This window comes from Branchiostoma belcheri, unplaced genomic scaffold (genome assembly GCF_001625305.1).
Source record: "Branchiostoma belcheri isolate BF01 breed outbred unplaced genomic scaffold, Haploidv18h27 scaffold33, whole genome shotgun sequence".
Classification (NCBI taxonomy): domain Eukaryota; kingdom Metazoa; phylum Chordata; class Leptocardii; order Amphioxiformes; family Branchiostomatidae; genus Branchiostoma; species Branchiostoma belcheri.
The window spans coordinates 2,160,725-2,174,232 of record NW_017803943.1 but is presented as its reverse complement, the minus strand read 5'-3'; the positions used below and the strand labels follow the sequence as shown (position 1 = coordinate 2,174,232).

Genomic DNA, 13,508 nt, shown 5'->3' with positions numbered 1-13,508 from the left:
TCTTTCTTTGTTGTTTGCTGTCCCTCCACCAGACTTTAGCACCTGCACTAAAGTCTTGTTATACCTCCACCTTATACCCTGGTTTATACCTTTATATTGCCTTTATCAGGCCACACTGACTTGATTATAATTTTGATGGATGACATCAGCTTTCGCCTCACCCCCCAAAAAAAGTTTGCAACCACTTTGTTTCTTTAAGTGGTCGACGTGGAAAAGAGGAAGGAAGTAGGGCTTGCTTGCACTACCAAGTTTACCAAAGTTAAGGGGGATGTGAAAGAACAAAAATAAAGAATTTAATGTTGGATGCTATGTTGTATATTATGTGTAGATTAACTAACAAGGAAGGCAACCCTTTTTTATTTGCATGTTTGCATTAGTTTTATGGAGAACAGAGGATGTCATTCAAGGCATATAATCAAGTCAGCGTGACCTTATCCAAGTACGGAATGTTTGAGCCTTTATTTGGAGTCTTTTTAAGCCATGCAGACTGCTCTGTCAGAGACTGGTTAACCGACCGTGTATCCCACGGGAGTTTCCACAGGTCCTGTCTCCTGCTTGCGCTGACAGCTGATGTGGTAGAAGGTGAAGAGGATGTGGTGGTTGTCTGACAGGTGAGGAGGCATCTTGATCTTAACCTCCTCATAGAAGTCTGGTGACCTGGGAAAAATGGCAGACCATTCGATCATGACATACAAATCAGTTAGTAGAAGTAGCAATCAAACAAACCTGCACACATAATCAATCAGTAGATTCTACTTTTCCTGGAGCTTATACTAGACAATTTAAGTACGCATTCAAAAAAACAAAGTATGCATTCAGGCATCCAAGTAGTTTCTTTACAACACTGACTTCTTGAAAAAACAAATCTTTAAGTCACCTTCTTTCCTAAGAATATACCAGACCTGATAGAATTGATCATCACTAACAATGAAGACTAGATAGAGAGTTTGATGCAGAATGGTTTAATCCTTACTTGTTGTGGTAGGTGACAGCAGTGTATGCTTCCTTCAGGAACTCAGGAGAGCTGGACTTTCCAAAGATAACCTGATAGACACACAGAATGAATCTTTCATATTGTGCAAACTAACACTCAATCTGATTGCTGGTTGAAAGACAGCATAGGGTCCAAATCACAGCATAGGGGGCCCTTATGCTTAAAAGACCTGGCGCAAACACTGAAGACTATTACTGACCTTCAGGGAAGAAGCTTCATCTTCTCCTGACATGAACTGCACCTTTACAGCAATGTTCCTGGACGATCCCGGACGATTGCTGAAGTTCAGGCTTTGTGGGTAGATGTACAACAGGTTCCTGAACAAGAAATCAGAGATTTTAGACTTCTGGGAAGTAAATATAGTTTGTGCTAATAAATCACATCATAGAATGCATTATATTCATAACTCAGACTCATACGATTGTATGATGAAACTTACTCCGCTATTACACCATGGTTTATGCTTCACATATTCCTGGCAACTACATTGGATATATGTGAACCAACGAAGGTCAAAACCTGGTTTTACCATTATCATTACCTGGTCAAACCCATGTTAATCAAGTGAAACCCAATCATTATCTCTGCCCACTCACTTTGGAACCCAAACATACAAACCTAGCATGAATTAGTGCCACCCAAAACAATAGTTCCGTCCTGGATCCCCAAGTCTTACTTGTATGTAGTGTGTGGAAGAAAGACTTCTCTTGTGGGAAACTCCTCAATCTCCTTCGTCGGCCTTCCCCTGGCATCAGGGTAGGGGTTAACCTTATGCAGTTCCGGGGTCAGGCAGTAGGGGGAGTTCTCTGGAGCTGGGGAGATGTCCAGTTTCAAAGCACCTGGGAAAAAAAGAGGAAGATTTTTCAATTGTTTTGTTTTGATAATCTGCAACATACAAAGTACATAAAAAAAGAGATCACTTCTATGCATGTATCAGATTCTAGCTGGATATAAAAATTGCTAACATTCATAATAAGAACTGTCTCCACTAATGAGACAAAGCCAAAAAATTTGACAAAATTTTACACACATAGATACACAAATGTATGAGTTTACCTGGGATGCACTTTAGCTTCTTCAGTACAGAGGAGGGTCTCTTCAGGTCCATCAGAAACTTGTACAGGTCCTCATCTTTCAAACGATCTCCCTCCTACAATTTGAAAAAAAACAAAAAAAAAAACAGTCAAAACTGTCCAAGAGGAGGCCAATAAAATCTAGTCTATGTGGAATGGTAGATGTAGTCACTGCAATATTACCAGGATTTTTAAAGGTTGTGTCAATGACAAAAATTACCTAACGGAACACCAAATAGTCAACAATTTTGTATACATCTATACTATGGGCTTAGGTTGCAGAAAGTACAATGTATGTCCTAATTGCAGAACAAAATTTTGACATTCTGCAATTTTGCAGAACTGGAAAAAAGTATTTCTACAACAGTACTGTGTACCTGTTTGAAGAAACTGGACACGGTGAGTGTGACGGCCCTGAACGTGTCCAGACTTGACCAGTCTCCCTCCTCTCTCCAGGCCGTCCTGCGGTCCAGCGAGCTGCTCCTCTGCAGACCAGAGAACCCCGCGATGGCCGTCAGACTCTTCTTACGGAAACTGTCTTCCAGCTTACTGGTACGCCGCTGCTCTGTAGGGGGGAAAATAATGCAAATTTTTAAAACTGAGGCTCTCATTTGCATCTTTCTTTTTTTCATAGCAATGTGCAGCTTTCTGACTTTACTTAACTTCCAAATGCTATCAATTCTGTAGCACAGAAGGTAAGAGACCATCACGAGTATCAAGAAGTTACATGTACATGTACATTGTATTTGACTTGTTCCTAAGGAGAGCTATTGTACAAATGTATACTTACCCTGCTTCCATGAAATGAGCAGACCTATACAAAATACAGACACGACAAGCAAAAACCACATGAAGATATAACAAGACAGGCAGGAAAATAAATGCCAAGACTTGGCTACAGAAATGTGCTTTGTCTTCCCAATTTGTTCTGCTGGTCACAGACATTTTAGAGAGAATACAAAAGTTAGGATTGTCAAGCAGATATGACCACATTGGCTGTAAAGAACATTCAATGGACAAAGATAAAAACTACATGACCAAGACAAACATCACGATGTGTTACTGTAAAATGCACACAAATCCAAAGAGATTTCATAACTTGGAAACTAGATCTGATCATCTCTGTCTGTATCTGTACAGCCGGCGTAACCGCCCCTGCAAAGCATAACACAGCTTTGCAGGCATACATACATGTATGTATCTACCCTAACTGACTGATAGTATTCTTACCAAATGAAGTACCAGAGGAGTCCTTATCAGAGGCTCCGTCTGTGCCCCTCTCCAGACTGCCTGCCCCGTTCACGATGCTCATCAGGTTGATGGCCGTCCAGGCAAACGGCATCCGGTACGCTCCCAGCTTCTCACAAAAGTACCGTGCCGTCTGACGGATTTTCTCACGGTTCTGAAAACAATTTAAGGTCAACTTTTTAGGGCATGTACGGAGGTTTTTGGTGTGTGTTTGTTTGAATGTGTGTTTGCTTGTGCTTTTGTAAGTACATATAGTTATTTCCACATGCTCAGTATGTTAGGGACCCTGACAGGAAGTTAGGTCAAAGGTCCCAGCGAAGGTTATCTAAGTTCCTGTTTTCTGCTAAATGCATGTCTGTTGCCTTATGGGAGACAGTGGGGAAATGCATTATATATAGAATCAGTGAGAAATTCAAAATGATAAATAAAAGAAGACATTCCCACCAAACAAGAAATATCAAGGAGGTACATGTAAGAGATCACTGATTTCTTGTTTTCTTGAGTGCATTCTCTTACCTTTGGGCTTTCTGCCTCCTTCATGTATGGTTCTGCCACATCTGTGATCTCTCCTTGTTGGAGAACCTTCTCCAGCTGGAAGAACAAAATAAACAGGCATGATTTCATCATGAATGCAAATGTTTTGTATAATATATTACTTACATGTACAAGTTTATACTTTTCACAAAGGTAAAAAAATTGATGTGCTCCTGAATGTCATCCATGTACAAGTCAGTGTGGCCTTACTGTGCAAAACTGGTGTGTTATGCCTCAAGGTGGTTTACCAGTTATGCAAAATAAAGTAAAAAACCCACCTTGATGACGAGAAAGACGTCGCTGGATGGATATGTGATGGAGAAGATGGCAGAGCGACTGAGAGTGGAGATGTCAGGATACGTCATGTGGGGCTTCAGCATGCTCTTCACCTGGTCTGAGTTCAGGTCAAAGTAAAAGTTCTCCGAAATCTGCAAGAAAAACAAAACCGTCAGGAAAATGCAAGATCCTTCCAGTACATATGTTATAAATTGGTACATGCAGTTTACTGAAAAATTGTAGAAATTGGTTACTTTACATAGGTTACAATATCTTAACAAGATGTACCAAAGGCTTTAAATTGGGGTACATGTACTAGTATACAAATGAAATTCTCAGTCAAAAAGTACCCAAAAGTTATCAAGTATGAGTTAGGTTGTCATTCTGCACTATTTAGACAGTAAAAAAAAATCTTTACCTTTCTCTTCTCTTTGGCATCGTAGAGAGCCATAATTGCAAATATAGGCTCAATTTCTATCTCAAACCTGTGGAGAAAAAGAAAAAATTAATACTGTAACAGATCTTTATGAGTCTTTTATGAGTATGAAACACATACAATAATGCCTGCAAAAATTGAAAAGATTTGACCTTACTGCTCTTCAACATTTAGTACTGATACCTACTTGAGTGTAAGGCACTTCACCAGAAGTCGGTGACCAAAATGTTCCTTTGGTACTTCTGCTATCGCTCTCTTCTCCAAAGGCTCTTCCTACAAACAGTACAACATCATGAACAGTGATTTTAACTGCTTGAAAAGAAAACAGAGATGCAAAATGTAGAAATGAACACAGGAAGAACATCATGTAATACAAGGAAATAAAGATCATTCTTTCCTTAATACGTTGGTGAAAGTTAGCCATCCAGGTAATAAGATCAAGATACGCCAAAAAACAGTTACTTATGCAACTGGATATGATTTTAGAAACGGTCAGACGTTTGTCCTTTTGGACTTTAAAAAAAATTCGTCTTCATTGATTTGCATATCAATCAATTATTTGTGCTTATAAACCTTCTTTTCTGACAACTTTCCAGGTCACCAACGAAAGGTAGGCTAGCGGATGCTACCTGAAATGTCTGACCATTTCCAAAATAATATCCAGTTGCTTGAGTAACTGTTTTTTTGGCATTCATTCCCTACCTCATCATTATAGGGAAAGACAGTGAATATGTTGTTGTGTCGCCCCTCCACCCTTTGCTGTTCGTTTTGTCTGTCTATCTCCTCTGCTGGCAGTCTGTCCAACAGGGAGGGGATGAGAGGGTCCGACTGAGAGTTCTGCAGGTCGAAGATGCTGGAGGCCCAGCTTCCTCTCGGTGTCCCTTCCATGTCAGAAGAGTTTCTCTTGGCTTGGTCCTTTGAAAGAGATGAGAGAGAATTCACAACACGGCTCCATAATTACAGTTCTGTAGATTTCCACATTTTTGCTACTCCAGGCAAAAGGATTTGATTTTTCAGTAGAACACTAGGAGGGAAAGGAGGTTTCCACTGTCAGGGCTCAAAATACTGGGTGCATACATAGGAGGCACCTTAGTACTTGCAAAATTGGGGCTGTGCACTGCCAGTTATTTCTGATGTCTACCTGCACTGCATAATGTGACATCACAGAAGCGGTGGACTGCTCCTTCCTTGACAAAGACTGGGGTTGTACCGTAAGCCAAAAATTTGGGTAAGTCCAATTTCTTGCTGGAAATTACAAAATGTACAGTTTAAACTTGCTTCTTGACAACTACCAACACAGATAAACTTTCAAGATAATGTGTTCACCTCATCATCCTGAGGGGTTGGTGTGGTATCATCATCTTCGTCCACCTCAAACACCTGCTTGACCATCCCTGTGGTGTTGGACCTCCGGCTGAGCTCACTGTCTCGCATGAACCCTGACCCATATTGCTGATACCTGCCGAGGGAACACAGAAACATGTATAGTAAAAACTTCACAGAAAAGAGGCTCCAAAAGCTGAGGAAGCTGGTGAGACACAAGACAAAGTGGAAGAGTATGAAGAAAGACTGTATGCAGCTGCAGGATGTCTCTATGAGACTGTAGGTACAGAACAAACACTTGGGAGAGAGAGAAAGATAGTCACAAATCACTACTGCCTACTCAGAGGGCTGATAAAATCTGACCATACCTTCTCATCACTTCATTCCAGTCCTGTGTGTAGACACGAATACAGTCATTCACATGAGGGTCTTGCTCGTACCTGCACAACACAAACATATACACGTAACTCGTAAAACTTGGTCGTATGAAAATGTATATCTTTTCTAGAAAAATGAACTCTGAAGTTGAACGGTACAACACAACCTTGTTTTCGAATTCTTGTGCTGTGCAGAAATACACTGATTGAACGGACTAAATTATTGAAAACTTCACAAATATGTACCCATTCTGAGGCACACATGGTTCCAGAGTCCTGATCTCGCGGGGGACCACGCCGATTTCCAGGTCGTCCACGGGAAAGTCGAGAAACTCTCGGAGCTGTTCCTTCTCCAGAGTGTGCTGGTGCTGGGAGATGAAGTCCTCAAAATCTAGCGGCTCGACTACGTCTGTCAGAGCAACCTGTGAGGGGCAATACAAATCATGTAAACAACAGGTACTAAACAGATCTGCTAATGTTACATATACTAAGTATATGAATAGAAAAACGACAAATCTACACAGTGTTACAAGTATAAATTGCAGGGCTCGAAATACTTCATTCCTTTCTTCAGCAATGCAGCCAGGGCTCGAAGACATCAGAAATACCTGCACAGCCCCAATTTTACCTGCCGAAGGTTCGTATACACTCAGTATTTTGAGCCCTGAGAAATCGGTTGTGGTCTAAAGCAATGACTTATTTTTACTGTTTTAATTTATACTAGGAGTTTGCTTACACTTGGACTTGTGGCTGGCCCCTGGTCCCCGGCTCGCGAGTCACGGAAACTTGAGGAAACTTGGCGGCGCGCCTCTCCAGCAGACTGATTCCTAAAAAAAAATTGGTAAACACAGTGAGGGTCTGCATGGGGGGATCTTGTACTAGTAAATTTGGGAGGGTTGGCAATGCTTAACAAATAACATGCTATGTCAAATTAAAGCGACCGTTCACAGATAATTTCCAATTAACGTTAAATTAAAAGCGCTGGCTACAATACGAATAACGGTGACTTAAAATTGCTCCCTATGCCTCATGCAAAAAGGCATGAAGACCCTCATCAGATAATCTGATAACAACACCACTGTATGGACACCACAATTATGTTGTTATTATCATGTAAATTGTTGTTGTTGTTGCTGTTGTTGTTGTTGTAAATGCAAATTTCTGATTCAATACCCGAGCTGGTAGCCTCAATGAAATCATACCAACACTAAGAGCTAGTTACAGTATTCCTCTAGTGACACTTCTTGGTGATTTGTTCTCATCTTCCCACGCACCAAATTATTTGAGGACCGGATGCGCATGATCATCATCGATCAAAAATTATTGTATGGAACCAAAGGAAAGAAACGGCAAAATCACATCTCATAGACTTGTTTACCAAAATTTTGGGTCATATTTCAGTCGATCGAAGTCTAAGAGGAAACATTTTCCCCACCACTGTACACAGATAAGCTGGATAGTTGTAAATCTGACCAGACAAATACTTAGTATACAGAATGTGTCTAATTGTCATATCATAACAAGCCTAGGGCGGATTGGCAAGCTTCCGCTCGAATCATGTGTGTTTTTATGTCAAATATACGGCGTTTTATAGGAAGGAGGGCTGTAATAAACAACGTAATTATCATCTCTATATGTTAAATATTAGTAATATGCACAGTTTGTTTTAGTAAACTTGAGTATATTGAAGAAAACCGACTCACTTGTTGATTTTTAGCGCGAAAGCCCGCTGCTGACCGGAGGCCGCCATTTTCTTTGAGTAAAACTGAGCTGCTTACATTATCGTCCTATCTGAGGGAAAACTTTTTCAATCATTCGATTTCCGTCATATATAGAAAATTAATCTTTCCAAATTTTGTAGTAGCTATACATTTAGCTTATAGTTATCGTCATAGTCCATTGTTTTTTGTATATTTAAACAAAATGATTTTTTTAAGATTTATCAACGCCCCTTCAGAATCTCAGCTTATGGACGAATCCACCATCAGTCACGTGATCATTTCTCTGCCAAGTGCACCAAAATGGCGACCAGAATTCGGACGTCAACACGGAAGCATCGAAGAATTCCTCCTCTATCCTCTTCCCCCGGACATCCCAGTGGCAAACTTTAACTTCTTACGATTCCTGGAGTGACTGGAAGGACAAAAATCCGCCGAGTAGGCCGATCGGAGGCAACACGACGGAGAAACAATGGACAAACTTCGCGAGCTCCGTGCAGGGGGAGGAGGCGGGGTGCCCGATGCCAGACGAAGGCAGACCAGCCAGCCGCTGGGTTCTCCCGTCAGAAACGGGCTGGTCATGAGGCCGATAGAGGGGGACGCCTTCCCGCCAGACATGTCCGATTCCGCAGACTCGGGAGAAAAGGTTAAAACTAAGCTGATGTCCATGTGGAACAACGTACGCTATGGTGAGTTTTCAACAACAAAATTTTCCGATCCTAGATTGTGAGATTTTAAAAAATTATATGTAAAGCTTGTTTCCAAATATTTATATTACACCATCAAGGATGCATAGCTTTTTAGTCCATGTAGTTTGAGAATTTTCATTTTATCTATATAAGGCACGTAGACATCTCATGAATATGAAAAGAAATCCCAAGTGCTTTGTTGTGTTATCACTGTATAAGATCACTGAAGCACCCAGCAGGGGTCTTTAAAATCAGGACATGTGTGGTTTATTGTTTCTTCTGTTTGAAAGAGTATTGTTTGTCGTTTGGTTGAAACAAGATTTTATCGAGTATGATTTAAAATCGTTGCTCATTTTGTGACAAATAATGGATTGGGCAGAAACTAGTAGTAATCAAAGTTGGAACTGGCCTTTGATCATTTGGTTCATCACATGATGAAATCATTGAGTTGTTGTTTCTACCTCCATGATGAAATCAAGAAAAAGTTTCAGTTACATCATGTTTGTTCTTATTATAACTTCCAGATAGTGGGCAATTGTGAAACTGATTGCTATGGTTTTCACTACACAGAATTTGTAATCTTCCACATACGTGACCAGTTCCACCAAGGACATTATACACAGTGTATAATGTCCTTGGTTCCACTTATTCTTGCTTCTTTATAAGGCAGTTGTAGATGTATGAACATACAGAGCTTATGATTCACATTTTGTACATACATGTGTAGTTTGCCTTGTTTCATAACGTGTACGAACATATTTTTAATACAGAGAAAGTTGCTGGACCAAAAAAGGGACGTTGGCATTTGTTTTGGGTCATGAAGCGACAGAAATGTAGTTTAGACTTTCAAGTCTATTGTCCAAACAGAAACATGGCATTCGCATTTGAAAAGGAGCAGTCATGCGTTTGTATACATATACTGTAGGTAATGGTGTGAAAAATGGAGCATACTTTAGCCTTGTACTCTGGTGGCTGACTGTTGAAAACCATTTATTGTACCCAGGTTGGACCATCAAGGTGAAAACTAACTTCAGCTATGAAGTTCCCATCTGGCTGCAGGGAGTGTGTTATCACAGGAGAAATGAAGGTACATTTAGAAGTACTTACTTAAGTTTCCAGATATCAAACATGCTTGTAATGCCATCTTATTTTTGCACTTTCTCTCCCTGAAATTGAATGGCACTACATGTATGAAATGGGCAAGGGTTGATTTAACTTATCTGTGAAGAAATGATCAGAAACTTCTTGTTTTGTCCTTGTACAATGTATTACGTCATAATGTTGTTTAACTTCTTCCCCTAGAGCTGACAAAGGAGCTAGAGCCCCTGACAGACTCAGACAGAAGACTCTACACGATGGAGCTGTTCAAGAGAGACTTTGCCTCCAAGATATGGCTGACATACAGACGGGAGTTTCCCCAGCTAGCCGGCTCCATGTTCACTACAGACTGTGGCTGGGGCTGTATGCTGCGCAGTGGGCAGATGCTGCTGGCTGGAGGCCTGGTCATGCACTTCTTGGGAAGAGGTGAGGACTTTAAAACTACCTGTACTATAGAAGTTGTAGAGAGCGGCTTAGCCTGTGTTAATGTACAAACAACTCAAAGGACCAAGCATAGCTATCTACAATGATAGCCTGGTGGGTAGAGAGTCCTCTCTGCATGTGACATTATGGGTACCATTTGCTCGTGAGTACTGTATATGGAAGTTGAACACATGGTGCCACCAGTAGACTAGCCCCCTGCTGTAGTATTATCTGTACTTGCACAGCTGCATAGCAAAAGATGGAAGTTGGGCTATGCAAATTATGGTGTCAAAAGGATATCAATTTAACTAGCACATTTGTAATTTTAGTAAAAAAAAACCTGAAAGAATGTATGTAAGAATGTACCCAACAAAATGTGGGCTAGGGTTTTGTATGAATGTAAATTTTATTACCTTTGTGTAAGTTTGACAAGTTAGTATGTATATTATAATGTATGTTTTATTTTTCCTTTCTTTCTAAGCCTTACACATGTATCTGATGTTTTATTTTTCCCAGATTGGAGATGGTTTGGTAACCAGACGCGGGAACAGGAGGCGTTCCACAGAGAGATCATTGGTTGGTTTGGAGACAGTGAAAGCAGCCCCTTCTCCCTACACAGACTGGTACAGATAGGCCAGAACTTAGGCAAGAGGGCAGGGGACTGGTACGGACCATCGTCTGTCGCACATATCATGAAGTAAGTTCTACAGATAAGGGATTAAGAGTTATATATAGATTCAATTGTTACTATATTGTCTTCAGTTTGGATTATTGAAATTTGACTTTGAATGTTACATGGGGACCACATATTGGTTACTGAGAAAACTGCAACATTCTGAAGTTGCAGACGCTCATGTGAAAATTACAGTCAGCATTTGAAGATGATAAAATAGTCTTTTTCATCCTCCTGGAAATGCATGTTTAGGTTTTATCAGGCTAATAAACTCCTAATAATCATCATGAAATCCTAATGATAGTAATTAATGTGAGCGGATTTCAGTATTTTAAGTGTTTATGACATGTTGTTACAGAGATGGTATGGACGGAGCTCCTGAGTTCCACCCACTGTTGAGTCAGGTGTGCGTGTATGTGGCACAGGATTGTACAGGTAAGGAACACAAACCTTGTGATTAAGATTTTTTGACTGTACTGTAAATGATTAGATGTTTGCCCTCCTGTTGGCTTTCCTAGGTGAAACTTCTGGTTTTCATATCTCATGTTCTGGACATGCTATGGTCACAAGTTTTTGGATTGTATATGTGCAAAAGTTTAAAACTTGTTCCATTGCTCTGATATCTTGTTGGAAAACCTTACCAGCAACGTACAATGTGCAACTTTGCACCCCTAATTTTCTGATGGCGTACAGATAACTTAGCACACTGAAGGTTAATGTACACTTACTGTTCCAGTGTATAAGCAGGACGTGGTGAACCTGTGCACCAAGAGAAGACGACTGTCCAGTACCACGTCAGACAGAGAGGGGAGTACAGAGAACTGGTGTTCTGTTATCATACTCATCCCTGTACGGTTAGGGGGAGAGAGTCTCAACCCTATCTATGAGCCATGTATAAAGGTGAGACAAGTTCTTATGTGTCAAAACATTAGATACATGATACAGCCTTTCAGCACAAGTTAACATGTGTACTGTACTTACTGTGAATTTCTGGTGTAACATGATTCAAATACAAACAGAGGACTTTTCAAACCAGAGTTTTTTATTTCTTTTTCCAGGGACTGTTCACCATGGATCACTGTCTTGGAGTGATAGGAGGCCGACCCAAACACTCTCTGTACTTTGTGGGATTCCAAGGTAGGCTTACTCATTTCTGTGTGTGCTACAAAGTGTGTTACAAAAGCCATTGCCCAGTGCTTAGCAGCCCTGCATCTAGATCAAGAGGTTGGACGTCCGAATCCCAGCTGTAGTTGCTCACCAGGAAGTCATATCAGAAATACCTGCACAGCTGGTGGTACATGTATCAGCCCTGACATGTTTCTTTTGTGTTTTTTCCACAGAGGACAAACTGATCCACCTGGACCCTCATTTCTGTCAGGAGGTGGTGGACATGACCCCACGTGACTTCCCCCTGGAGGTAAGCTGGCTCTTGAGACTGTAGTTGTTGCTTTAGCTGAGTGGCTAGGACAGGAGATCCAGAGGTCACAGATACAATCCCTTGCATTCCTTTCTCAACATTGTGTTCTTAGAAAAAGCACTTTACAAGACTTTCCTCACTCTACCCAGGTGTCAAATGGGTACCTGACATCAGTACCTAAATTCATGCAAGGTGGCTAGCCTGCTGGCAGTGTTGTGTGTTTTACCTTCCCATACTTTCTCAAAGATGCTGAGTGCTAAGCACTAGTAAGCAGATAAAGCTTTATGTAACCGTTTTTAAATTTTTAGATAAAAGACATGCTGTATTTCCCTCCCCAGTCCTTCCACTGTATGAACCCCCGTAAGATGTCCATCGCCAGGATGGATCCCAGCTGCACCATTGGCTTCTACTGCAGAACCAGGGACGACTTCAACAACTTCTGTACAACCGTCACAGAGGAGGTCAGGAAAAACACTGTCTCCTAAAGGTTTTAGAATTTTAATAGAAAGTTAGCAGTCCATTTAAAAAACTGATGCCATGTATGCACTATGCAGACTTTTTAAAGGCATAGTTTTGTATGGTGAATCTAGTACACGTGTATGTAGTTCCAAAGGGAAAGGAATTCAAAGTAGATAGACCACCCCTCTGTCTTCACACAAATGTGTGTCTTTGTGCTACAGTATAGTTTTGACCACAAACCTCATGCTCCTACCATAAGGTCAAATCACTGAAAAAATAAGTGAATTTCCAGTAATCATGTACACTATTCTTGTTTCCAGATGCTCCGCCAGCCAGGCCCTAAGGCCGACTATCCCATGTTCATTGTGTCCGACGGGAGCGCAGAGGACTGTAAAGTAGAGGGAACGACACAGAACCAACCGGAACGGATCCTCCGAGTGCAGCACCTGGACCGGGAGGGTCAACTACGGCCGCTGGGGGGACCACAGGAGGACTTCGTGTTCTTGTAATGATGGTTCAAATCTCTGTTTAAAGTTAAAACTTTAGGTCCAACACAAAGAAGTTCTCTCACCCAGAGCTTTCGACCAGTTGCTCTGGTCTTCTTTGGTAGACTGACCCAGTGAGGCTTGTCACGTGGCATCTACCAGATACATTTGACCCAGTGTTGACATCACACTTCAGAGAAGCCATGTGACAAGCCTCACTGTGTCAGCCTACTGAGGAAGACCAGAGTAACTGGTTGAAACTCTAGGTGAGAGAACTTCTTTGTG

General features: G+C 41.2%; 2 protein-coding genes across 2 annotated transcripts in view; one reads left to right on the top strand and one right to left on the bottom strand.

The window, feature by feature from the left end:
* The window catches only part of LOC109475236 (dedicator of cytokinesis protein 7-like), a 32,964-nt gene extending 24,943 nt beyond the window's left edge, over nt 1-8,021 (bottom strand). The window contains exons 1-17 of the mRNA XM_019775837.1: nt 7,965-8,021; nt 6,998-7,088; nt 6,508-6,683; nt 6,253-6,324; nt 5,888-6,020; nt 5,264-5,476; nt 4,749-4,834; nt 4,544-4,610; nt 4,128-4,277; nt 3,832-3,906; nt 3,298-3,469; nt 2,445-2,632; nt 2,051-2,144; nt 1,671-1,833; nt 1,194-1,311; nt 974-1,044; nt 516-657 (exon numbers count right to left, since the gene is read on the bottom strand). Of these exons, the coding sequence (XP_019631396.1) occupies nt 516-657; nt 974-1,044; nt 1,194-1,311; nt 1,671-1,833; nt 2,051-2,144; nt 2,445-2,632; nt 3,298-3,469; nt 3,832-3,906; nt 4,128-4,277; nt 4,544-4,610; nt 4,749-4,834; nt 5,264-5,476; nt 5,888-6,020; nt 6,253-6,324; nt 6,508-6,683; nt 6,998-7,088; nt 7,965-8,011 (2,058 nt within the window). The 5' untranslated portion in view covers nt 8,012-8,021. The remainder of the gene's footprint in view (nt 1-515; nt 658-973; nt 1,045-1,193; nt 1,312-1,670; nt 1,834-2,050; nt 2,145-2,444; nt 2,633-3,297; nt 3,470-3,831; nt 3,907-4,127; nt 4,278-4,543; nt 4,611-4,748; nt 4,835-5,263; nt 5,477-5,887; nt 6,021-6,252; nt 6,325-6,507; nt 6,684-6,997; nt 7,089-7,964) is intronic.
* A 229-nt stretch (nt 8,022-8,250) lies between these two features.
* Nucleotides 8,251-13,272, top strand: LOC109475247 (cysteine protease ATG4D-like). The gene is made up of 10 exons (XM_019775848.1): nt 8,251-8,668; nt 9,672-9,755; nt 9,971-10,192; nt 10,706-10,886; nt 11,221-11,297; nt 11,599-11,762; nt 11,921-11,999; nt 12,203-12,279; nt 12,618-12,740; nt 13,059-13,272. Exons 1-10 carry the CDS (start codon nt 8,452-8,454, stop codon nt 13,245-13,247), a joined length of 1,413 nt encoding a protein of 470 aa, XP_019631407.1. The 5' UTR covers nt 8,251-8,451; the 3' UTR covers nt 13,248-13,272.
* The last annotated feature ends 236 nt before the right edge of the window (nt 13,273-13,508 follow it).